Source organism: Pelodiscus sinensis, chromosome 9 (genome assembly GCF_049634645.1).
Source record: "Pelodiscus sinensis isolate JC-2024 chromosome 9, ASM4963464v1, whole genome shotgun sequence".
Lineage (NCBI taxonomy): Eukaryota > Metazoa > Chordata > Testudines > Trionychidae > Pelodiscus > Pelodiscus sinensis.
The window spans coordinates 17,038,044-17,064,562 of NC_134719.1; the positions used below are offsets into that span (position 1 = coordinate 17,038,044).

General features: G+C 43.9%; 1 protein-coding gene across 3 annotated transcripts in view; it reads left to right on the plus strand.

Moving 5' to 3' along the window:
- The first annotated feature begins 10,365 nt into the window (after positions 1–10,365).
- Positions 10,366–26,519, plus strand: part of ALG6 (ALG6 alpha-1,3-glucosyltransferase) — a 50,190-nt gene continuing 34,036 nt past the window's right edge. The window contains exons 1-3 of one of the 3 annotated variants that reach the window (XM_075936152.1): positions 10,366–10,511; positions 16,839–16,950; positions 23,896–23,980. In XM_075936152.1, coding sequence (XP_075792267.1) covers positions 16,869–16,950; positions 23,896–23,980 — 167 coding nt within the window. In that variant the 5' untranslated portion in view covers positions 10,366–10,511; positions 16,839–16,868. The other 2 variants (XM_075936153.1, XM_075936154.1) reach the window with 2 other exon arrangements.

Genomic DNA, 26,519 nt, shown 5'->3' on the forward strand with positions numbered 1-26,519 from the left:
TGAACTCAAGGTTTAATAACATCCCTCCTTACTTCAGATGGGAAAAGCCAATTCACCCTCTCCTATCAATTAAGCAATGAAATGGCTGCCCCCACACACGCACTTTCTGTTACAGAGGTAACAAGATACCCATACCCAGGATGTAACAACGTATGGAAGAAGACATATACTTGCAGTTCAGGAAGCCCTCCCCAAAAAAAGTTCAAGTTCTAGAAGCACATGGAGTGGTGCTGAAGTCAAAGATAGCAACTGCAGAACAGTTTCACTAATGCCCCTCACTCACACCTAAGTGTTAAGACATGGGCACTGGCTTTTTTGTGGAGTCTGAGAATAATTTTTTTAATTAAAAATAGCAGTCGTAAGTCTTTAACTCAACCATGCCCTTTTAACCAATTTATTAATTATTATTTTTGTTATTGTTGTGATTCGTATTACAATGGTTGTTATTATAGCACGATGCCTATCATGATACAGATTTAAAAAGAGAAATAAGAGAAATAATAAAAGTCAAGATGCAAAATAACTGACTGAACCGCTCTATTTAAAAGGAAACAATCAGAGTGACGGGTTTCAACGTTCCAGCTTTTTGACTGAACTTGCACTTACTTCTTCTGCAAATTTACCAAACACGTGAGCCATAAAGACAGGTACATACAGTTTTGAGAGTATTGAGGTTCCAGTAAAAAAGTCCAACTGAAAAAAAGTCTCTAAAGTGTGTTTTCCCACTGCCTCCTGCATCCCAGCTCAGTTCAGGAACTAAATCCTTACATGATCTGAAAAAGGCAACTTTCTAGAGCTGCAACTTCTTCCAAGCCTCTTTCTTTCCTATCTGTTCCCGGAAGGAGTTTCCCCCCGTTCTAATTACATGCCATTCTAGAGTTAGGGAACACAGTAACGATATTCGTGTTTCGATTATGCAGCAAGTTTACTTCAGTCGTAACTGCTGTAATTAAAACGGCCAGCAAACTCATTCAAACGTCACGAGGATGTGAAAAGGGTTAATAGAAACCCATCTTCCTGATCGTTATTCGTTTCTCTCTCCTAGAAAGGACCAAACTCCGCTTGTCTACTGCTCCATTGTTACACCGTGTCCTTAATGCCTTTCCCAGTCATTGATCTGGTCAAAGTCACTGCAGAAATACTAGTGACAGGGACTCGATTTCAGGCAACGTGGCCAATATAAGTATTTAGAAAGCATTCAATAAAAACCTTTCCCGGGGAAGTGAATGATTTAACCTCGCCACAAAGGCAGCTAAGCTAATTGAACCAATGCACTCGAACTTACACAATATAGTCTAACAGGGCCCTAAGAATTCTCTGCCAAATGTACATTTGAAAATAGAATGCCTCCAAATGATGAGAAGTTAGGGAATAATATTAATAGTCTAAAGGACATAGATGTATTGCTTTTGCTGTTGAATTAAGAAGTTAGTAACTCAGGTACTATGAAGAAAGCATATGATTGGTGGGTTTGCTTAACATTGTCCTGCTTGTCATTTTACATAAGGAATAACAATCAGTTACTTAATTGTGGGTAGGTCTACACTGCATGGCTATTTTGGGATACTGGAGGTATCCCTAGATAGCTACCCCGCATCTATACAAACTGCCCATTATTTTGAATTTTTTTTTAATAACAGGTGTGCTATTTCGCCATCCTGGTAAGCCTCGTTGCATCTGTGGAGATGCACCAAATTTCAAAATAAGCGATTTCAAAATAGATTTGAGATAAGACACACCATTTGCGTGGTGCAAATTGTGTATCTTATTTCAAGTTTAGGGTGCTGTATAGATGCACCCAGTGACATAACCATGAAGAAAACAGAAGAAAAAAAACACAGTAAAGGAGCCACAGCTGGCTAGCTGGCTAGCTAGATTAAAATAGTGCTCTGGCCTAACTACAGTGTGGACGCTCTCATGCGCTTTGAGGTGTGGATGTGCTTTTGCGTAAGAAGTTTATGCGCAATAATTCTTCTGCAAAAACCCTGCAGTGTAAACATAGCCATAGAGAGCATCCACACTGCCAAAGCACATAGAAAAAGCTATCTGCTTTTTCGAAAGATAGCTTCCACACTGAATGGACGCTATCTCACATTTTAACTGTGATTACTATGGACGGAGTCACCACCAGGATACCAGTGCTTTTTCCTCTTTCCTTTTCTTTCAGAAGAACTCCCTCTTCCCTGTCTTCCCCATCTACACACACCTTTTTCTGAAACAGCTCTTTTGGGAAAAAGCTTCTTCCCTGTAGAAAGAGATTTGCCAATGTTGGAAAAACCTCTCTCTTCTTTTGATTTTTTTCTTGAAAGAACACAATTACAATGTGGACGTAAGTGAAGTTTTTTCAGAAAAATGGCCGTTTTTCCGAAAAAACTCTATAATGTAGACATAGCCTAACTCTTCACATCAACTCACAATAATTTTTAAAAGGGGACTACAAGTTAAATAGCAATTGTTGTTAGTGTTCTTTATACATCCACATCTCATACTATTCTAATTCTAATTTATTTGAACTTGTAACCAATACATTTTTGAGTTTGAATTTGTTATAGATACATTTGTTTAGAACCCCATAAGACATTCTCTTGGTTCATCTCTTGCACAACTGATTATTGAATTAAGTAACCATTATGAATCCATAAAGTTAGCTGGTTTCTTAGTGCTCATTGTAAAAATCTGATGCTCTGATAATGTCATGATGTCCTTGTTCTACTATCTTCAACTAGATATAGGGATCCAAAGCTGCTCATTGATCTCAAGGGTTAGAAACCCATAAGTGTTTGATATTATCATGTGTACAAGATCTTATATTTTTAGTCTTCTGAAACTTTAAGAATACACTGAGTGGGATGATAAGCAAAGAGCAGAAATGGCTTCAAATGGTTAAACAACTACCATGTGGTGATATGTTTGTTGCCGAATTGGTTTATACTCAGAAGATGCAGGATACTGGCACTTGTATCCTATCCTATATATTAATTAGAAAATACTTTTGAGAAGTAGCCAAAAGACATTTCTGCTGACATACAAGAATAGACTAGACAAAATACTATTGTCAGATCTTTAAAATTTTCCAACTTTTGCTTTTTTAACCAATCCTCTCTAATTTTTTGTGCAGGTTTCCCACCAGTTCTATTGATTTTTAGTAAGAATAATAACAACGTCTATGATAGTCAATGTTCCCTCTAATTTTTTTCAATGCACGTGCAAAATAAATATTTTATATGCACTGAGGCATGTGTGGATGTGTACCACTAGTAGGAACACATGTTGCTGGTTGTGGGAACTCTGTTAATCAGCTGGATGGCTACCCAAATGCTCAATTTACAGGGAACACTGATTATAGTGCCATTCAAAGGCCTTATTTCGGTGTGGGGTTTCATTGACTTGGGCACAGTACAAAGCGTACAAATCCTGCTCCAGAGGGATTACCTTCCAAAAGACATAATATAGCTACAGGGTACAGGTTGGGGAAGCAAAGTATAACCAAATGAATATGGTGAAGAATTAGCATAGCTTGTTAATGACATGATTTTTTTTTATCTGAATGTTGTTTTTTTAATTGGCAGTAGAGGTAGGTGAGGAATGGCAGGAATGAAGAGATTAGTGAGAATAGGGAAATGTCCTACATCAGTGGTCTCCAGCCTTTTTATGCACAAGATCACTTTTTCAATTTAAGTGCAATCCAGGATATACCTCAAACCCAAACACTCTTGCCCTACCCCTTCTCTGAAACCCTTCCCGTGCCTCACCCCTTCTCCAAGACATCACCTTTTTCACTTCCTTCCCCTCCTTTCTCCACTGTTAGGGTATGTCTACACTACCACCCTAGTTCGAACTAGGGTGGTAATGTAGTCAACCGGAGTTGCAAATGAAGCCCGGGATTTGAATTTCCCAGGCTTCATTTGTATGTTGCCGGGTGCCGCCATTTCTAAATGTCCGCTAGTTCGGACTCCATGCCCGCGGCTATACTTTGGTCTCCCCCCCTTTTCTTTTTCTCAACAGAACTTTTTGCCAGTGGTTTTTTTTTTTGGTCGGGGGGGATGGTGTTCGGTATTTTTTGTTAAACTATCTGGCAACCCTAGTCCCTTCCCCTCCTCTGGTGGTGGACTCGGGTTTGGAAACACCTGTTGTCATCCACCCTGGAGTTCCAGCCCATGAAGAGGAGGATGCAGCCAGCATGGTGACCACCATCACCCTGGAGCCAGTACCCCATGGTCTGGATGTAACCCAGGCATCCTCTGATGCTGGGAAGGGATCATCAGGTGAGTGATCTTAGTTTTCTCATACACACAGGGTGGGGGTGGCGGGCTCTGAGGGGCTGTCGTGCAGTCGTTGCTTGGCCTTCTTGGCCTGGCCGTTGCACTGCAGTCCATTCACATGGATGCATGTACGGAGCCAATCTGTGCCACACAGCCCCAGGACGCAGCACCGGAGCACCCCTGGACTCCTGCTCATAGGCTCTGGGGAGGCCGTCCACACTTCTGACCCCCCAGGGTGAGGGGATGCCCTCCTACCACAAGCCACTGCAGGAAGGAGGATGGGGACAAGGACACACACACACACACACATACACTCTGAAGTGCTGCACATAGCACACGGGCATGCCTGCAAGCTCAGGCAGCACCCGCTCCCAGGGAAAGTGCTGCCAGGTGCAGGTGTGTGTGTGGCACTGATGGAGGCAGCTCGAGGCCCCTCTCCCACGCATTGGATCCCAGTGTGGCTGGCCATTTCCCTTGTCTGCTTCTCTGTGGGACATAGGGTGGGAAGCATGGTCCCCTGGGGATGTCAGGGCCCCTGTATGACAGGGCCTACTGTACAGACCACACATGGCCTTTCTCCCAGGACATCACCTTCCTCAGACCCAGGAAACGTTGCTCTCAGCTCATGGATGAGGACTAGGCTTCATGGACAGTGTCTCTAGGGACGCGGCACGGGGTTCGAACGAGCGGGGATTTAAAAATGGCGGCGCCCCGCTTATGCAAATGAAGCCCAGGAAATTCAAATCCCGGGCTTCATTTGCAATTGCGGTATGCCTACATTACCCCGCTAGTTTGGACTAGCGGGGTAGTGTAGACATACCCTCGGTCAGATGACCGTGCACAGCAGGATGGTGTTGATGGCCATCACCACCTGCAGAAGGAGACAAACAAAGAAACAAAACAGAGAATCAAAAGGGGGGCCTTGAGCCCTCCCTTCCCCCCATAAACACCCCAGGAGCCACCCCCCTATGAAGCCTGTCCCCTGCTCAGGGCTGTTTGAGTGCAGGACTGTAGAACCCCCCCGGGGATGGTGTTCTCCCCGCCACCTCCACCCCACCCCCTGCAACACCTTCTTTCCCGTGGGTCTCCTTTCCAGTATTCCGCCCCTTCCAGGGACTTCAGCCTGAGAGCACCATACGTGCATGACAAGAGCCCTGACGGTTGACTTCCCCATGCTGAATTGATTGCCCACAGACCGGTAACTGTCTGGTGTGGAGAGCTTCCAGATGGCGATGGCGACCCACTTCTCCAAAGGGATGGCAGGTCACAGCTGCGTCTCCTGTCTCCTGAGGGCAGGGGCGAGCCAGGCACACAGCTCCAGGAATGTCTCCTTCCTCATGCAGAAGTTTTGGAGCCACCACAGGTCGTCCCACTTCTCCATCACTAGCTGGTCCCACCAGTCGGAACTGGTGTCCAGCCGCCAGAAGCATCACTTCACAGTAGGGTGCAGTTGCAAGTGCAGTGCTTCTGCACACATGCAGAGGTTCTCCACAGTCAGCTCAGGGTTGAGTTCATGCAGGGCCATGAGGGCAGCCTGCAGAAATTGCTGCCGAAACTGCAGCATGGCAGTGTGAGGCTGTCACATGCTCAGAGGCAGCCACGGCTCCATAGCAGGGAGTGCTGTGGTGTCCTGAAGCAGGGCAACAAAAGCACACCATGAAAATGCTTTGCTGTCCTTCAGAGAGGTAAGCAAGTAAGCAGAAGAACTTGAGAAACCACTTTCTGGGGGGGGCCCTTTAAGCACCTGTATCAGATAGCCTCAGGTAGCAGCTCCAGGAAGCAACTACTGACCTGACACCCTACCTGAACTGGTTCCAGGTGGCCTTAAATGCGAGATAGCATCCAATTAGTGTGGACGATATCTTCCAGAAAAGCTTATTCCAAAAGACACTTGCAGTGTAGACATACCCTTATAAATGTTCTTGAAAAAAGGCTGAACAGGAACTAATCCAAAACTGACTTAAAGAATTACAATGGGATTTCACAAAACTGGGTGATTGGGCAACAGAAGGGCAGATGGAATTCAGTGTGGGTAAGTACAAAGTAATGCACATGGAAACATATAGTCCTAACAATAGATACGAAATAGTTGTACCACTCGAGACAGAGATATTGGAATCATTGTGAACAGTTTCCTGAAAACATCTGCTCAATGTGCAGTGGCAGTCTAAAAACTAAAAAAGCTAAGAAAACACTGGGAATCATTAGGAAATGAATAGATAATAAGACAAAATACCATATTGCCTCTATAGGAAGTCATGGTATGTCCACATCTTGAATACAATATGCAGATCTGATCATCCCATCTACAAAAATATATTGGATTTGGAAAAGGTACAGAAAGGGCCACATAAATGATTATGGGTAAGGAACAGCTTCCATATGAGGAAAGATTAACAAGACTGGGACTTTTCAGCTTGGAAAAGAAATGACTAAAGGGTGGGGGGATATATTAGAGGTCTAGAAATCATGAATGGTATGGAAAAATAGAATAAGGAAATGTTATTAATTCCTTTATTAACATAACACAAGAAGCTGACCCAATTCAATGTATAGGCAGCAGATTTAAAAGAAACCAACACATTATTTCTTCACAGTCAACTTGTGGAACTCTTTGCCAGGGATGGTGGAAAGGCCCAGACTATAACAGAGTTCCAACAAGAATCAAATAAGTTCAAGGAGGATAGGTCCATCAATGGCTACTAGCCAGAATATGCAAGGATGGTGTCTCTAGCTTCTGTCTCCCAGAAGCTGGGAATGGGCAATAGAGGATGGATTATGATGACTGCCTCCTTTGTTTATTCCTTCTGAAGCACCTGGCATTGGCCACTCTTGGAAGACAGGATACAAGGCGAGAAGGTCCTTTGGTTTGACCCCACATGGCCATTCTGATGTTCTTTGATAGGGCTGAAATGTATCTGTTCCCTTGCCGTAACCCACTCACCTTCCAGTGCTAAAATAGAGCCCAGGAGCCCTGATGGGGTCTGCCTCTCTCCACAGAGGTAGTAACAAAGTAAGAATATACATTAACATTTTAAGGCTAATCATTGTCCCTTAAGTGATTTGCCACAAGATGTCAGAATATGTTAGTGTTAGAGCTGACTGGGTCTACTTTTTATTTATTTTCTTTATTTTCTATAGGAATTAGATACAGTGCTCCCATCAGCTAACTGCTAAGTTGTCTGCCAAAAAAAGTAGAGTTTTCCAGTGCCTTAGTACCCTTTGATAAAGATGATGGGTGTGTGTGTACGGGAGAGTGAATGGGTTGGTTCCCTGCCCCCATTTGTGCTTGGCTTGTACTGAGCATGCTTAGTAACACAGCTGAAGCCTCTGTCCTCAGTCCACCCAGCCATGCTGTCACTCTTCCCACATCATGACATGCACAAGTTCCTTTCCCCCCTCCCCCCATCTGAAATGGCATCCCTGATTGGCCCTGGTTCTCTATTCCAAGCCAATGAGAGCTGCAAGAGTGGAGCTTGCAGGCAAAGGCAGCATTTGTAGGCTCCCTGCCCTGCCTTCCCCAGGGCTGCAAGGATGTGCCAGTTGTTTCCAGGAGCAGCACAGGGAGTCTGCCTTAACTGTTCTCTGCTGCTGCTGGACTGTTAGCAGCTGATCTGCCAATTTTAAGCCCAAATCTAGGAAGCTTCCATCCAGTGTTCTGCATATGTCTGGAAAAGATTAGAGAGAATGAATTTTGTTATGTGCACCAATACTGGGGTAATGTACAGATGTGCACCACCAGTAGAAACGAAAACCCTAGATATAATATATATATTTTTAAATTACCATAGGGATAATTACTCAAGTCACAAGTTAGGCATTTGATAATTCACTACTCAAAAAATGAAACTTAAGCATGAGAGAAATAAAAATTACAAAATGCACAACTAAAAAAACCTAAAATAACACACTTTGAAAGAAATAAAAGAAGCAACAACAACAGCAACACAAGCAAGTGATAGAGTTCTTGCGCAAAAAGTTCTTGCACAAGAGCACATCCACACTGCCATGCGCTTTTGCGCAAGAGATGTGCTTTTGCGCAAGAGCGTCCATGGCAGTGTGGACGCTCTCTTGCGCAAGAAAGCTCTGATGGCCATTTTATCCAGAGGGGTTTCTTGCGTAAGAAACCCCTATTCCCGTCCACACTAGCCTTTTTGCGCAAGAGCTCTTGAGCAAAAAGGCTTATTCCTTGTGTGGAGAGGAATAACTCTTGCACAAAAAGCCCTATGTTCTTACACTTTACTGCAGTTTTTCTTGTGCAAGAACAGGCTTGTAGTGTGGACACTCTGCAAGTTTTTGCACAAAAACTCAGCAGTGTAGACATAGCCACAGTGTGTGAGAGTGATAGAGATTTGCATTGTCCTTTAAATATGCTGACCACAATCAGACATGGGAGACAGGAAACTCCCTCTGTCCCAAGCACTGTTGTGTCCTCCTCCGCCCCCCCTTTTTCTGCCCCCTCCCAGATTAAAAATGGAGTGGATGGGGGGGGAAACTCTCTGGCAAAAGGTCCCCCCTTTATATACTTCCCCCACCCTGCACAGCAAGCAGGAGGCTCGGGGGGTGGCGGCTCTAAGTCAGAGGGCAAGAGAAGCATGATAATGGTGAGAGGGACAGCTGAAGTATGGGCACTTGATAGCCTCATGGTCAAACCAGTTAGGATCATCCATCAGAAGCTCCAATATCTAGCAGTCAATCGCAATCGAGTGGCTGGTGACCTGTTCTACAGGTTGCATGATTATCCTTGAAAGATTTTTTCCTCTTCTCCCTCACGACTATCTAGGGGCCTGATACCGCAAAGACTTAAGCAGCTGCTTAATTTTACTACCATTACTTCCAATGATTCTTCATTACAACAACAGTTTTAACTATGTGCATAAGTCTTTGCAGGATTGAGGTTTAAAACTTTAATATTAATATTTGTAAATTAAATGCATGAGTTCCAAGTAATATTTTCCTGAAAAAGTGATTAAAGAAATGTCACATTAACAGTTTTACTTGTGTATCAGAAAAAATGAAGTATACCTTTCTTTACACGTATATGCTGTCTATGAAACAGTAATTGACAATATAAATATCTACCTTTTCTAGCATTCATGCTAAAATCCTATAAAACTCCCCTACTTGGAACTCCATTTGAATGACAGTTCTGTTCCTTACTATTTGTGCTTTGTATTATCAGAAGAAATAACCTATATTCTGCTAAAACCACTGTCCGAGGAACAAACAGATACACATACACACAAAAGACACAAAAGCATTAATCAAGGGAGAAACTTGGAAAATGGATCAATTCATATTGCACTGTTGGCAATAGGTAATGGTCATGTGAATCTTGTCTAGGACTATCCACTGAGTAATGTTCTTTAGGTTAAGTTGTCAGGGTCCTTGACAGTATTACTGAAAGTAAAGAAATAACTGGAGTATGAAAAATTTGAAAGAGATGATCGATGTAGATCTCTCCTTTGCTCCCAAACTGCTCCCTAGATCTTTTCCCCCTGATGCACAGCCGGATTCCAAGCTGGCAAAGAACAGGACTTCAGACTGCTCCCAGTAAGGTCAGATCTTTGGGAGTTAGGTGCATAAATAGCTGTCAGCTGCCTGAAGCCCTATCTGCCCAAGTGCTGCCACTAGAAGAGCTGAACATTTGGTGAATTACAGGTCCTGTATTTTGGCAGCAGACCAGGCCTGTGTGGTGACTGAGTCAACAGTTATTCTAAGTGTGAATTTGGCACCTTCTGACATTTAAAACCTATGCATGTTCAGGCCAGGATGCTATGGGTCAGTGTAGGTGTTTTGCCTTGAGACATCAGGGGTAACAAGCCAGGTCTAAAACAGGGCAAGAGGTGCCTTGTTAGCACCCATTAGCTAACACCCTGCAAGCCTCTAACGCTGGAGAGGAGCCCACGGTAAACTGGTGACCTTAAAGCCCTGGTGGAGGCCCCTCGCTTGGCTAAAGGGAGGCCACAGGAGAGCCCGATGCAGCGCCTCAGGCAGCGGGCACGCTCCAAACGGGTAGCGCTTAGGGCTGTGGGGGCTCGGCCTGGCAGGCCACGTGCGGTCCTTCCACTCCCCATTCCCCTGGATGCTCCCGGCTCCCCTTCTCTCTGTGCCTGCCCCATCCCCTCTTCGCGCCCAACGTCCTCGCGCCCGCGTGACGCTGCCGGGCGCGTGCACGCCAACCGCACCCGGAAGCAGCTCGACTCGGGCGCGGAATCGCTGGCGGGGGCGCGTGAGGCGCGCGTCACGGTGAGTCCCTGTGTCCAGTGGGATGCGGGGAGCTCGCGCAGGAGGGAAGGGGGCGGGCGGCCCGGAGCGCGCTCCCGTGCTGAGGGAGCCAGAGGCAGCGGTGCGTGTGAGGCGGGCCACGCTCCACAGGTGTCACCCCGGGGCGGGGCCTCTGGAGTCGCGGCGGGAAGTTCACGCGGGGATTTGGCGCGGGCCCGAGCTGCCTACGTGAAGCGGGCCCGGGTGGGGCCTTCTGCGGTGTGACGGGGGGAGTCCGCCCCCATCGTGTGGGAGAACCAAAGGCTGGCGGGAAGCGTCTGGTCCTGTCAGATGGGGGCAGGTCCGCAGCCCCCTGACGGGGAGCATGTGGCCTCCCCCTGCCACTGATCTCGTGGGGAGGGCGGATGGCCGTTGAGCTCCGAGGAAACCCGCATGGTGCGAGACGGGGAAGTGGATCTCTCCTGGGGTCCCTGGTGGGGTCATCTGCCCACCGAGCAGACCCCCCCTCGTCGGAGAAATCAAGAGCTTGAAAAATTCACCCCCGTGACCTTTTCCTCTTTGCCTTGTTGAGCTGCACTTGGGTCCCATCACAGTGCTCCTAAGAGCCTGATAACATCACACACAGGCATGTGGCGCGCACACTAGGGTTATCATGTCTGAGCGTTTGAAAAAGAGGACACACCGGAGAGGGAGTGTATCTGTATCAGTGTCTACCTACTCACGTATTCATGTGTGATATTAATTAATCTACAACGTGAGTTGGTAGATACTGATAGAGATACACTCCCTCTCAGGTGTGTCCTCTTTTTATTTAAAAAAAGAAACTGCCATCTTTGTTCAAACAGATCAGCTACTGTGTGGGTTCCCAAAGGGGGGGCACATGAAGCGACCCAGGCCTCCCCCCTGGTCAGTCCCCCTTCCCCCCAGGTTTTGCTCCTATTTTTGTTTTTTGGCCCTGGTCAGTTTCTTTTCTTTTCTTTTCTTTTCTTTTCTTTTCTTTTCTTTTCTTTTCTTTTCTCAACAAGTTTTGCAGCTGTTTTTTTGGGGGGGAAGAGGGACATGAGGGTTTCTGAAAAATCAAAAAGGGGGTGTGATGCTGAAAAGTTTGGGAACCACTGAGCTACTGCTTCTTCCCCTCCTTTCACATTGCCCCTTTATTTATGTTGTCACTGGGATGTAATAGTGCACATGTCAATTGAGCCTGGGCTCGTTGGTTAACCTTTACGGTTACAAGTAAGGCCCCCACCCTCCTGTGCTGCTGCCTCTGTGTCAGAGGCAGCACATTGGGGGAGGGGAGAGAGGTGGGAGCTTTGCCTCTAATCCAGAGGCAGCAGCACAGGGAGCAGCTGAAAGCCCTTCTGGCTACCCATGCTCTCACTCTCCACACACCAGCTCCTGGGGAAACACCCCTGCATGTAAACGTGTAACTGTTGAATTTTTTCAGTGCTTACACGTTTACATAAATATGTACATTTTAACATCCCCAGTTGACACAATTGGAAAAGACTGGAAATGCCTCATACATTATTATACCTCGAGTTGAACAAACATTCATTTTTGTATACAAGGGTCCAAGCCAATAAGTTTTTTTGGGATAGATCCCAGAGGTTTTCTGTGTTTTTCCTGGTCCACTTATACGTGAGTAGTAAGTAGTTCATTAGATAGCACAGAAAGAAATTAATAATGAATCACTGACAAAATACAAAATATCAATAACTGAGATCTAGAACTAACTTACTATCCCACAAGATCTTATAATTGTAGCTTGACCATAGACAGTATAAAACATGGATCTATGAAATCATGCTGGTATTGAAATGAGTATTAGGATAAGCAATATGATAGTCAGAATGACTAGATTTGATTACTTGGGTGTCACCTATTTTATAATTATGTTCAGTTCTTTTTGGTGGTGTTGCATGTGATTGGTTTCAGAAAATGTTGAAAAATGCTAATTATTGCACCTCAGTTGCAATTTCCTCTCTGGTCAAATGTTTAGAGACTGGTTCAGGGCTGCTGCTGACATTTTAAGTGTTTCCTTTTCTGCATCTGACAGGAGCTTCAACAGTTTAATAAAGTTAAAGTTTTACTTAACATTCAGTAGCAACAAAAATAGTGAAAACATTACATTAATGACACTAACAAGTAGAAGTCTAATGTTTCCTGGCTTGACAAAACAGAAACACTGTGGTGGAACAGCATGAGTGTTTTTAAGATTAGTACCTATTCTTAAGCACTCATCCTGAACAAGTAATCAGAAAGGAATTGATTTTTTTTTCTGAGTCACAACAGCATTATGCACCTACATCCTGTGAGGTGGTAGATTTCCTGTTCAAATTTTGTCTCCTCATCAGTCACAGTGGGGACTTAAACCAAGAGACCCACATCCCATGTAAGAATCTTTAACCCAATAGAGTAATAAGTAAGGTCCTCCTTTCTCTCCTCCCTCTAGTCATGTTGTGAAGTTAGGCAGCTTCTGAGCACACCTATTGAATTGGGTTCGGCACAATTTAAGCAGAGGAACACTTCTCTTTCCCCTGACTTGTGGATCCCTTAGTTGGGAGATAAGCTTCTAGGCACCTGGAGTGTGGCATTGGTGCACATTTTCAAAATAAGGAATGTAGGTGCCTAGAGAACTTTTAGTGCCAAAACTTAGGTGCTGGGTGAGTTTAGGTACCAACAGGGTTAGGCAGAAGCTAAGCAGAAGTTTTGTGGATTGCAGTGTTCCTAAAAATAGGCATCATTTAGGTGCTTAAGTATCTTTGTGTTCTCTGTCCATAGGTGTTCTTTATTGTTACTACTATTTGTTTTGCATTATACATCTATGCATCACTTTCCTTATCAGAGTATGAAGTTGTCTGTTCTCCAAGGAGCATAGAATATCACACAGACAAAACACAGGGCAACCATTGGTCAAGGAAGAGTATGGAGCAGTTATTAATGAGGAGGACAAAGTAATATGGAATTCTTTAAGAACTGGGTTTTTAAGAAGGAGAAAGAGGGAATTTGATAGACAAGAAAAGAGAGCTTGTTCTAATAATAAGGAACTGTGCGATGGAATGTGAAAGCAAGAATGGCAGCAGAAGATGAAAAGAGTAGAAGAGAAGGAGAGTCTAGGTATTGGGGAGGATGGGATTATTTAGGACTTGACAGGTATCTTAAATTTAATCTTGAAAAGAGAGGAAGCCAGAAAAGGGATTCAGGATGAGCGCACCTATAGGTTGGAGGGAAAGATTACTTTAGCAGTAGTATTTTGAATAGACTGGAGTGAGGGCACATTATGGAGGAAAAGGTCACCGTTTACATTTCTATCTTGACACTGATAAGAGATGGGTTTTAGCTGGGATATAGAGATTTTGGTATGTTACAAGAAGAAACAACAAGACATATGCAGCACTTGTCTGTGGTGTCGGGGTTAAAGACTGATGTTACAAGCCAAGGGGAAGGGAGAACTCATTTAGAATGACATTACTGATCATTTTGTCAATCTTAGTTTAATATTTTATTTAGACATGTAACATATGCATAAGCTATATAAAAATCACACAGATATCAGAGTTAATATCCATTTATGCAACTCGAGGACTGCTGGAGAGAGCAATTCTGGGTGGCACAAGATTCAGTCATTGGTACATAAAGTGTGGGTAGGTACATAACCTAAAAATATCTGGTGATGTTGTTGCTCTGTCACAGACACAGCTGGTGTGAATGCTCATGCTGCTGTTTCTTGGCAGTAGCACAAATGTTAAAATTTACTGACTCTCAGTGCTGTCTCTTCTTCTCAGAGGACAGAGACTTTGGCTCTCAAATCCAGAGTTAGACTCCTCCACTGCATGGAATCTTCTGTGGAGGAGATGCTACTGCTGTTTTGTCTCTGGCTGGGCTGCCTGTTTTAAATTTATGTTCTGATTAACATGGCTAATGCAGTTTCTTCCTCAAACTTCTTACACGGTTGAGTGAGAAGAAAACATTTGGGGCCATAGAGGTTTGTGAGTTGTACAAGATTGCTGCATCAAACCCTACAGTGGATGTAATATATTTGATGTGAATGTTCCCCTGTGTTTTGGACACAATTATATCAGACCCGGATTCGGTGTTGCCACTAGGTTCTTAGGATGGACAACCAAGCTCTATAGCAGGCAAGCTGAGGGCAGGCCAGCCCTTCTGTGTCCTTGGTTTCACCCCTCATATATGCTTAGAAAATTTCACCCTGAATATCTTCTGTGGAAGGCATCTGTGATCAGTAGAGTCCCGTAAGTGGAGGTGGGGTCCCTGATTCCTTTTTTCATTTAAAACCAGCATAAAAGAAAAAGTAAAACTCACCTGCTGTGACTCTATTATCATTTTTAGCTTCTCATTTCACTCTATGTGTGGCCCAGCAAAACTATGTTACACTTCCACCCTCTACAGGTAACATTTGTAATCCCTGTTTATAGAAATGGACTTAATATTTTAATGAAACGTTAAGGACTAAGGGCCTAGTTCAGCTCTGGTTAGTATCAGACTCCTGGAACCAAAAGTAAGTTGGCTTCAGAGGAGCAGTACCCATATATGCCATTACCGAATTTAACCCTATGTTTCCAGGTTATTAAAATGTGTTTGTTTTGTTTGCTATAAAAAAAGGTGAGGAATCATAGACTGAAATTAAAGGCATGGAAAATAAGGAATGATTTCTCTTAGTCGGGGGAGTGCTTTTGACACTGCAGCCTGGTGGTATAGCTGTGGCATGTATATAAGAATCCAAACTAAAGCTATAGCTTTCTTGTGCTTTGTGGAGCTTAACTCTCAGGAGACTGCAAAAAGACATGAGTTCTTGTCCTCATAAATGGTTATAAGAAAAAGCATATAATATTTATTCAAAAGAACATGAAAGAAATAGCACGGGGGGCAGGAGGGAATCACCCTCTTCTCTCCCTGCATTTTCAGCAGTTACACATTTATTTGAATAAATGTATTAGTAGTCCCATTGGTGTAAACAGGACTACTCATTTCAGTAATCTCTACTTCTGGGCATTTTTTTTTCTTCAGAATCAGGTCTGTATTTAGAATGAGCACAGTGACACCAATCAAACATCCATTCTTAGCCTAAGTCATCATGTAAGCATACGATAATGCAGTAGAAAAAGTGGTTAAATGTCACTATCAATTCTGTATTTGCTATTGTTAGTTGATTAATAGTTGAGGAATTTTCAGAATTGTACAGAAATCCTTGAAAATTTTGCAGGTTTTCAGTAGTAAGTAAACTAATGAGCTGCTTATGGTTATGGATATGGAGCAGCCTAAGTATTTTCTTTCCTCCAATTTAAACATTGTAACAGGAAGTTTTTTCAAATTATATTGTCCATAAAGAAACCACATTCCACCTAGCTGTATTACATGTATAGTCCCCAACATACTAAGGAATTGGAGTCTAATAAAGTACACATGTGTGCAACATAACATTGGTTTGAGACTTGGGTTCCTTTCAGTAGTTCAAAGTCTTTCACTCTTTCTTTTGTCAGAAGCCTTGTCAGCTTGTGGCTCAGAAATGGGAGACAATATTTCTGTTTGGTTTTATGTTGAGAAACTTTTCAGTGCTTGGAACAAACTCTCTCATTCAGGACTAAAATTGCAGCATGGAGAAAGAAGCAATATTGCTACACCATATGTATACAGTAGTGTGGGGCAGAGTGAGACTACCATCAGTGTCTCTAAATCAGTGGTCTCCAACCTTTTAGGGCTGTCGGGCGCCCGGGGGTGGGGCCACTCACACGCCGGGCACCCAGTGGCGGGGCTACCCATATGCTGCGTGCCCAGGCTGGCGCCACCCATGCACCGCACTCCTGGGGCTGGCGCCGCTCCTGTGCTGCACGCCCAGGGGTGGGGCTGCCCATACACCACATGCCCTGGGCTGGCTCTGCTCCTGTGCCACGTGTCCGGGGCAGGGATGCCCATACGCCGCGCGCCCAGGGCTGTAACAGCCCATGCACTGCATGCCCGGGGCCGGCACCACTCCTGTGCCGCGCGCCCAAGGGCATGGACACCCGTACGCCGCACGTCCAGGAGCCGGCAGCGCCCGTGCACCTCAGGCTGGCGCCGCTCCTGTGCCGCATGACCAGGGGCCGGCGCTGCCCCCGTGCCATGCACCCGGAGCTGACACAGCCCTTGCGCCATGCACCCAGGGGTGGGGCCGCCCATTGACTGCGCACCATGGGGCCGGCACCACCCACACGCCCAGGAGTGGGGCCGGCCCCGATCACCCAGCGGGCGCCATGTTGGGGACCACTGCTCTAAATTATCATGGGATTCCAAGTGCATAAAGGAACAGTAACATAAGCCGAATGATAGAGTTTGTTTTCTTGTTTTCAGGTACCTTCTGGATTGATTTGAACAGCAGCTATGGAAAAATGGAGCTTAATTACAATTACTATCCTACTAGGACTTATTGTACGCTGGGCAGTATCGTTTGGGTCTTATTCAGGTAATGTATAGTTACAGTCTGCAAAACAGATATATAAAAGTGAATTGCAAAGCTTTTGTTAAGAATTAAAAATTTGTTTGCAAGGTGTTATAAACAGGAAGCAGTACATAGCCATATTATAATAGTCACTGTGCCTCTCTAAGGTTCTGAGAATTTGAGTTGCCATTTCTCTGGAGTTAGTAGTGAGCCATATCACAGCCACTGCAATCCAAATGTTGAAAAAAGCTATTTCATTCTAATCCCCCTATTTCTGTTTAATCCTGTTTTACAAAGTCCACCACTAAAATGTGCTAGAAGGAATAAAAGAGCAGCCAGCTTTCTTTCCTGCACCTTAAATAGTGGAGTAGTTGCAGATTAGAACTATAGTATGGATAGTTAGTCTTGCCCTTCAAAATTGCTCATTTACTTAAAGCTGTACTGGTAGTAGTGAAAGAAGGGTGATACCGGTGGTTTGGAATGAAGGGTTAGATTTTTACAATCATCATCCACATTTGCCTGAATTTGTTGTGAGTTAAACCACAGTTGTAACATTTACTGGATCCATTTCTTCTCCATTCTCCTACTTTGTGTTTCTTGTAAAAGAATAACATAAATGTTTTCAAGACTCCTTGATGGCTCTTCTACATTGGCTGTTGGACGCCTTAGTCAATTTTTACAAAGCTTCCTTTGGTTAAATGCTTAAACACTTCCAATCTCTGCCAGGTAGGAGAACCACAAAGTGAGCTTAGGACTAACCCCTAATTTCTCATAAAATAGCTCAAAGCCTTGACCTAAAACCACAAGAATTGTCCAGGTTTTTTTCCCGTCTAAATTGATGCATGACACTTTGGTTTCATTTACTTGGAGTGGTCGTTTGCTGTTAAACTGAAAAAATTAAGCATGATTGTTTGCTTTCATAATTGTTAGTAAAGAAGCAGGAAGCCACTAAACAACCAGTGGTGTCCTTGGACAATCAAGATGTTAAAGGAGCACTCAAAGATGATAAAGTCATTGTGGAGAACCTAAATTAATTCTTTGCTTCAATCTTCAAGGCTGAGGATATTGGGGAGATTCCCAAACATGAGACATTCTTTTTAGGTGACAGATCTGTGGAATTGTCCCAGATTGAGGTGTCATTAGAGGAGGTTTTGGAACAAATTGATAAATTTAACAGCAACAAGTCATCGGGACCAGATGGCATTCACCGAAGAGTTCTGAAATAACTCAAATGTGAAATTGCAGGACTATTAACTGTGGTTTGTAACCTATCCTTTAAATCAGCTTCCGTACCTAATGACTGGAAGATAGCTAACATGATGCTATATAAAACCATGTTATGCCCACATCTTGCATACTGTGTACAGATGTGGTTGCCTCATCTCAAAAAAGATATATTGGCATTGGAAAAGGTTCAGAAAAGGGCAACAAAAATGATTAGGGGTTTTGAATGGATCCCATATGAAGAGAGATTAAAAAGACTTGGATTTTTCAGTTTAGAAAAGAGGAAATATGATAGAGGCTTATAAAATTATGACTCTGATTGGGGTGAAAAAAGTTAATAAGGAAAAGTTATTTGTTTATTCCCACAATATAAGAACTAGAGGTCACCAAATGAAATTAATAGGCAGCCGGTTTAAAACAAACAAAAGGAAATTTTTCTTCACTCAGCACACAGTCAACCTCTGGAACTCTATGCCAGAGGATGTGGTGAAGGCTAGGACATTAACAGGGTTCAAAAAAGAGCTAGATAGATTCATGGAGGTTAGGTCCATCAATGGCTATTAGCCAGGATGGGTAGGAATGGTGTCCCTAGCCTCTGTTTGTCTGGAAATGGGTGACAGGGGAGGGATCACATGATCCCTCTGTTTGTCTGGAAATGGGTGACAGAGGAGGGAACCTGTTGTGTTTCGTCCATCCGTCTGGGGCATCTTGTATTGGCCACTGTCGGCAGACAGGATATTGGGCTAGATGGATCGTTGGTCTGATCCAGTATGGCTGTTCTTATGTAACTTGCATGCATTCTAAAGATATAAATTTGAGACCTCTCTGGTAGATAGCTTAGGTCTTGGAGAATTCATCTATGTAAACTTACACACAAAATTCAATAACTTTTCTATTAATATCACTGTATTACTGTGTTATGTTGCTGTGCTGCATGCACTCACCATGTTAAAGGGACAGTATTAATTAGATTATTTTTAATGAATTAATTCCAGAATTATCCAGCTTCTGAGACAGTACCCTTTAAATAATGTTTTGAGTTTTAAAAAATTTCCTTAAGTTTTTTTCATAAGGAATTTGTTGTTCTATAATTTGTCCTTACAAAAGAATTTTCAGCAAGGAAGGAATTGAGTAAGTCATGTGCTTTTACTGAATTATGTGAGTAGTATCATTGATTTTACTGGGACTTTTTGTGTACTTTGTTGGCTCATGGCCTAATTGACTATATAGGGGAAATAGTAGACCTGATTATAAACCAGGACTGTCAAATGCATAAAGTACATTGGAAAAGATAAATGTTTTTACACATGGGTGATTGGTGATGTAGGCAAAGGACGTCTCAGCCTTCCCAAAACTGCCTACTTGCCCAACCACCTAAGGCTGGGGCTGCTGCTGGAGGAGGCTGGTACCATGGCGCAGCAACCCAGATCTGCCCGGCCCTGGAAGACTGGAACTGCGGCACGGCAGCCTGGCCCCCGGGGAAGGCTGGAATCGCGGCGCCGAAGCCCGGCTTCTCTGAGCCACCAGGGAAGGCTGGAACCATGGCACAGCAGCCCGGCTTCCCCCAGCTTCCAGGGAAAACTGGAACCGTGGTGTGGCAGCCAGGTTTCATCTGGTCTCTGGGGAACGCTTGGACCGTGGCATGGCAGTCTCCAGTCTCTGGAGAGGATGGGGCCAAAGCGCGGCAGCCTGGCTTTCCCCGGCCACTGGGGAGAGCTAGGCCAGGGCTGCATCACATAGCTGTGGCTCTCCACGTGGCCAAGCGGGATAGGGCTGGGAGTTGTCTCCAGGGAAGGGGCCTTGGGTGGAAGAGGCAGGGCTGGGCCTTGCCTTCCCCAGCTGGGCCTTCACCCGACACCCATGTCTTTACAGAATGTAATTTTTAGGAAGATGTAATCCCTTTATTTTGCTTTGCCACTATTGCTCAGTGACGTTACACATTTGATCAAAAGATTAGAAGTAGTTGTTTGCTGTTTTCTGAAGCAGACTCTGCTGGCAATGCTGATTCAGCATTGTTCAGAATAGTGTGGCATGAATGACCAGACTCCAGGAGGTTATTTCCACTCCTATTAACTATACTAGTCTTCTCTATATTATGTATCTTGTTTGTCCTGTGATGCCTTTTTGAGGCATTACTAGTCTTGTTGAATTAGAGTTATGTTCGGGAGAGGACAGATGCATGGCAGTGAAGGTCACTATCCAAGGCAGCATGGTTAAGGCTACTGGTTTTAGACAGTTATTCAGGAATAGTAGTTTATAGTACATTCAGGTCTGGTCTATGCTATACCGCTGCTGTCGATCTAATCTCAGCTATGTAAATAGCGTAGCTGTTACAGATGTGCTTACCACACAGTCTTCCACGTGGTAAGGTCGTTGGCAGGTGCTCTCTTGTCAACTTCACCTACACTTCTTGTCCTGGAGAGTTGGGAGAGCTCTTGGAGGCCAATTTATTGTGTCTGAGTAGATGTGCTAAATTAGCCACCGGTAGGTTGATCACTGTAGCATTGATCCACTGTGTAGTGAAGACAAGCTCTTAGAGCTGTGGTGTAGGGATGTAAGCGACTAGTTGACTATCCAATAAGTAAAAGCTTATCGGATAGTTGACTAGTCCCTCGATTAGTCACTTCCCCTCCTCCCCCCCATGCTGTTTCTATTAGAAGCAGCAAGATGGGGAGCAGGAGCCGGTGCTGGGGAGAGCTGGCTTAAATGCCGGTTTCCCCCAGCACCATCTCCATGGGGGACAGGGAGGCAGCGGGTAGCAGGGACTGGGTGTGAGCTGGGAATCAGCAGACTCTGTGCCTCTGCTTTTTAAATGGCCAGCTGATTCTCAGCTTGTGCCAGGTCCCCGCACTGAGCACTAGCCTGTTTCATTTAAGGCTGGTGTGCAAGGGGACGGGATGGTGCGAACTTGCACCAGGTCACCCATACTATGCTTCAGCCTTTTAAATGTACTAAGAGCCTGGCAGCTCTTAATACATTTAAAAGGCAGAGCCATAGTGGAGTTAGCTCCCAGGCTACTACATAGCCAGGGTGGGAGCTAACCCTGCTGCGGGTCCCTGGCTTATCACCTAATTGACTTGTCAGGGGAAAATCCATCAACTAGTTGATTTAAACTAAATTTAACATCCCTACCGTGGTGTCCAACCAGTTCTGAAGCATTATAAGGGCTACTGCTATAGCGAACTAGCCACACTCAACTGGCCAAATAGCCACATGTTCTTAGTGGCTAGCCTGTTGGACACCATGGCCTTAGGGCAGTGGTTCCCAAACTTTTTGGCATCATGCCCCCTTTTTGATTTTTGAGAAACCCTCACGCCCCCCTCTCCCAAAAAAATAGCAGCAAAACTTGGGGTGGGATTGATGGGGGTGTGTGTGACTGGGTTGCTTTGCACCCCCCCTGTAATTTCTTCCCGCCCTCCCCCCCCGGGGGGTACGTCCCCCAGTTTGGGAACCCATGCCTTAAGGTTTTAAGGGCCAGATTTTGTCTTCTAATAAGTTTTCAACGCCTCCTTTAAATGAGTAGAAACCAACTGCCATGTACCTGAAGGCAGAATTAGGCTCTTGAAATCTCCAGTTTCCAGACAGCAATAAAACGGAACAAAGCAAGGGTTGATTTAAAGAGCCTGTGTGCAGTATCTGGGGCTTTTCTTGTAAGAATGGAAAATTGGAATGCATGTGAACAACAATATATTTTTCTTAGATTCTGAATCCTAGTTGGCTATATATCTGCTGCTAGCTTCAGAAAGGTGTATTAATTAATGTGGTAGGATTCCTTTTGCCTTTCTTGAGTAAAGATTCCTTAGGCATGGTTGACATGTTCTTCTGGTCTGGTTTAGAGCATGCTAATATTTAAAAAAATGTAAGTACCTATTCTGGAGCTAGCAAATTACTTAGTTCACCAGCTAGCTGAATATAGAAAGTAGGACTTGTCTTAATCCACTGTCTGACCTAATTTGCTAATTCTAAAATGATCTGATTTCCATTCCTTATCTCTTTTGGACGGAAACAGTGATACAATTCCTGTATATCCACAAAAATTTTGAGATGGTGAGAAAAATGTGGTTAATATCATTCCTTATATTTAGTAAATTCTGTGACATATTCTGTCTGTTCTGTGGATTTATCATTGCAGGGTGGGCATTGATGAGACTTTTACTCTCAGATGACCTCACCTATTTGGGAATCTTTCATCTAAATGTTTCTTATTATAAAAATAATGCACAGTCATTGTGTGACCACAAAGAAATCACATATATTTGTGCTTGTGTGAATCCCACAAACATAGATCATGTGAAAGAATTATAGATGGATTTCCTACATCTAAAAGAAACTCTTCAATCTCCATGAGATTGGAGTCAATATCTCAGTGGAAGAAACTGTTAGCCATGTTTTTGTTCTTAATAAGTAAGCATAAGATAAAGGCAGTGAATATTCTGTATACCATGCCTGTATAATGTGTGGCTACCCATCACACCATTTCAAGGAACTTGTTTGTGAGGAAACCTATGAAGACTTTGCATTGATAAAGATTTTTTTCATGGCATACTGAACTAACCTCCCAAGAGTCTTGTAAATGGTGTGCATGTGTGTGAGAAGCTTCCTTTGACATTGGTCATCACTCAGAATTGCTACATAACAATCACTCAGGGTATGTCTACACTACCCTCCTAGTTCGAACTAGGAGGGTAATGTAGGCATACCGCACTTGCAAATGAAGCCCGGGATTTGAATTTCCCGGGCTTCATTTGCATAAGCGGGGCGCCGCCATTTTTAAAACCCCGCTGGTTCGAACCCCGTGCAGCGCGGCTACACGGGGCACGAACTGGGTAGTTCAAACTAGGCTTCCTAGTTCGAACTACCGTTACTCCTCATTTCACGAGGAAATTCAAATCCCGGGCTTCATTTGCAAGTGTGGTATGCCTACATTACCCCGCTAGTTCGAACTAGGAGGGTAGTGTAGACATACCCTGAGTGATTGTTATGTAGCAATTCTGAGTGATGACCAATGTCAAAGGCAGCTTCTCACACACATGCACACCATTTACAAGACTCTTGGGAGGTTAGTTCAGTATGCCATGAAAAAAATCTTTATCAATGCAAAGTGTAGACATACCCTCAGTTGAAAGATGTGGGAAAAAAGATTCTGGTAAACAAAAATGGAGAATAGACAGTCTGGTAACTCAGAAACATTTGTGAAAATTAGTTCTTCCTACTCGCTATATGGGGCCATTTTAATAGAATAATATTACATCACACATTAGAAATAAGTAAACTGCTTACAGTGTTAACACTGTTAAGAACTGTGGAAGAAGGGCAATTCATTTACTGTTTGATTTCAGAAAGTGTAGTAGTGCATTTTTGCAAACAACAAATGTATAGAAATGCAGTAATTTTACATGGTCTTATTTCTGAGAAAATGCAACAGTTTTCATGCTATATTTGATAACATTACCAATGACTTTTTAAAATGATCAGACTTCTGCATCTGTTTCTTAAAAATTGTACTAGTTGATAACTGCACATCTGAGAAATATTCAGATCAGAAGTATGCTTGTATTGTATTACATATGTATGTTTTTATAGGAAACATCCATTATTCATTCTGTATCAGTTTTATATAGTAGTAATAGTGATGTACCCAGAACAAGTATGATATTAATTTTCAGATGCATTCTTGGAGGAAAAGCAGTGTCAGACACAAAAAATAAATACTTAAGCATTCTTTGCCATCTCTTGCTTTTTTAGGTGCAGGAAAACCTCCTATGTATGGAGACTATGAAGCTCAGAGACATTGGCAAGAAGTTACTTATAATCTACCTATCAAGCATTGGTATGTATCACTTTTAAATTTCAGGTTACAATGTGTAATGAGAAAATTCAACTTAGAGGTGCATAAAAATAAGATTTGAGACTTTTAAATCTATTCAAAAGATTCTCTGAATTACTCTAAACACACAACCTCTTCCTGTTCTCAGACTGAGGTTCTGCTGTTTTCACTTAATAAATGTGCAAGTGTTCAGAACTTAATTTTGATTTGTTAGGCCTTTGTATTCAAACATAAAAGTATGACAAGCAATAGTCTGAGAATGCAGTAAAGATACAAAGAATGTGCCATGTTTTAGCTCATCCTGTGTAAAAGTAGTAAGATGAGCTACTGCTATTAGATGAGTAGGAATTGTGTCCCTAGACTCTGTTTGTCAGAAGCTGGGAATGGGCGACAGGGTTGGGATCACTTAATGATTACCTATTCTGTTCATTCCCTCTGGGGGCACCTAGCATTGGCCAGTGTCAGAAGAAAAGGATACTGGGCTAGATGGATCTTTGGTCTGACCCAGTATGGCCGTTCTTATGTTCTTATGCCATTGGAACTACAGGAGACCATAGTATTCAAGTGTAAAATGTACAGTCTTCTGTATCTGTTCAATGAGGCTCTTCTGTTAAATAAAACAAGCCCTTGTGTACGGATAATACTTCAAGTAGTGTTGTTATGTTTGCTCACTGCATTATGACAGTGTCTGTTGTTCCTAAGTCCTTAACAATTGTTAGAATTATGAAGAACAACATAACTCTGGAATCTGCACCATTTGAAAGACATCTCACTTGTATTCAATTTTGGGATACTTGTAGACTAGTATCTCAACTCTTATATTCAGTATCTGAAACTTAGAAGATGAAGCTTGTTTTGGATAGGATGGAAATATCCAGTATGAGAGCTTGCTACACTCTAACATGTAAAAGCACTGTTAATCTATAAAGGTTAAGAATCTGAGTAATTTTGGTTGCACTCATTTAAGTTTGCTATCTAATAGAACTGTTATGCAGCAGCAAATGAGCTGCAATATACATTTGTTTTGCTTAGGTACAGGGCGATGTCCTCTGAAGTTGGCATGCTTCTAAAATACATCTTGATATTTTCATAGACTTGAATCCTAATTTAATATTAGAAATGTTAAAAATTGCTTTAGTAAACTATGATATGATTTGTATATAGTTTCCTTGTATGAGATTTCTCTGAGCCAGAGGCTGGAATTTAAATATTTGTCTTTTTTCCTGTCTTTCTCTAGAACCCATACATACAGTAATTGCTCATTTAACACTATAGACATGTTTCAGAAAATGATTGTGTTAAGTGAAAACGTGATATGCGGGGTCAATTTTCCCATTGAAAATAATGGAAAAGGTGGGGTTGCATTTCAAGCGGTGGTGTCTGTTGGGACCGGGACATAAGGTTGGGGGAGAAAGGGGACTGGGTTACAGCAGGGAGGGGAGGTGTTTGGCTCTGGGGAAGGAAAGGGAAGGACAAGGCAGGGGGCTTGCAGCTGGCGGCTGCGTTTCCCCAGCTGACCGGTCGCCAGCAGCTGCACGGGGCTTCCCTTGCCTCCTTGCAAAGCAGCGGAGGTTCGCAGCTGGCCACACTGTTCCCCAGCGACCCTCTCTGGCCAGATGCCTCACTCCCTCTCCTCTGCCCCCTGCTTGCAGCCCGTGGCTGGGTTTCCCCAGCTTGCAGGTCGCCGGCAGCTGCACGGGCTTCCCCTGCCTCCTGGCAAAGTGGCGGTGGTTCGCAGCTGGCCGCGCTGTTCCCCGGCGACCCCCTCTGGCTGGACAGAAGGAGGCAGGGGAAGCCCCGCGCAGCTACCAGCGACCGGCCAACTGGGGAAACCCAGCTGCGGGCTGCAAGCGGGGGGGGGGAGGGGGGAAGGAGAGAGAGCGAGGCATCTGGCCAGAGGGGGTCGCCAGGGAACAGCGCGTCCAGCTGTGAATCGCTGCCACTTTGCCAGGAGGCGGGGAAGTCCGTGCAGCTGCCGGCGACCTGCCAGCTGGGGAAACCCAGCCACGGGCTGCAAGCAGGGGGCAGAGGAGAGGGAGTGAGGCATCTGGCCAGAGAGGGTCGCTGGGGAACAGTGTGGCCAGCTGCGAACCTCCGCTGCTTTGCAAGGAGGCAAGGGAAGCCCCGTGCAGCTGCTGGCGACCGGCCGGCTGGTCAGGGAAATCGTGTTATTGCGGGGACGGTCGTGTTGTTCGAAAAATGTTCCCTAAAAAAAAATCGTGTTATCGCGAAAACATGTTAAGCAGGCACATGTTAAGCAAGGAATTACTGTATTTATCAAAGGCTATGTTCATGGCATCCGGTTTTCATGTATTTCTAATTTAAAATGAGGGAATTGTAATGTGCCATTTTCCCATTGAAACTACAAATTTAGAGAAGGATAAGAATTAAAATACATTAAGTACCTGGGAAACTTGCTCGTAAATTGCAGAATATTAAAATCCATGGAAAGAGCTGAACTACCACGGCATGAGAAATCTTGAGTGTTAGAAGAACAAGTGGAGATGCAGCTTAAAGAAATACGATTTATCATCAATTGTTC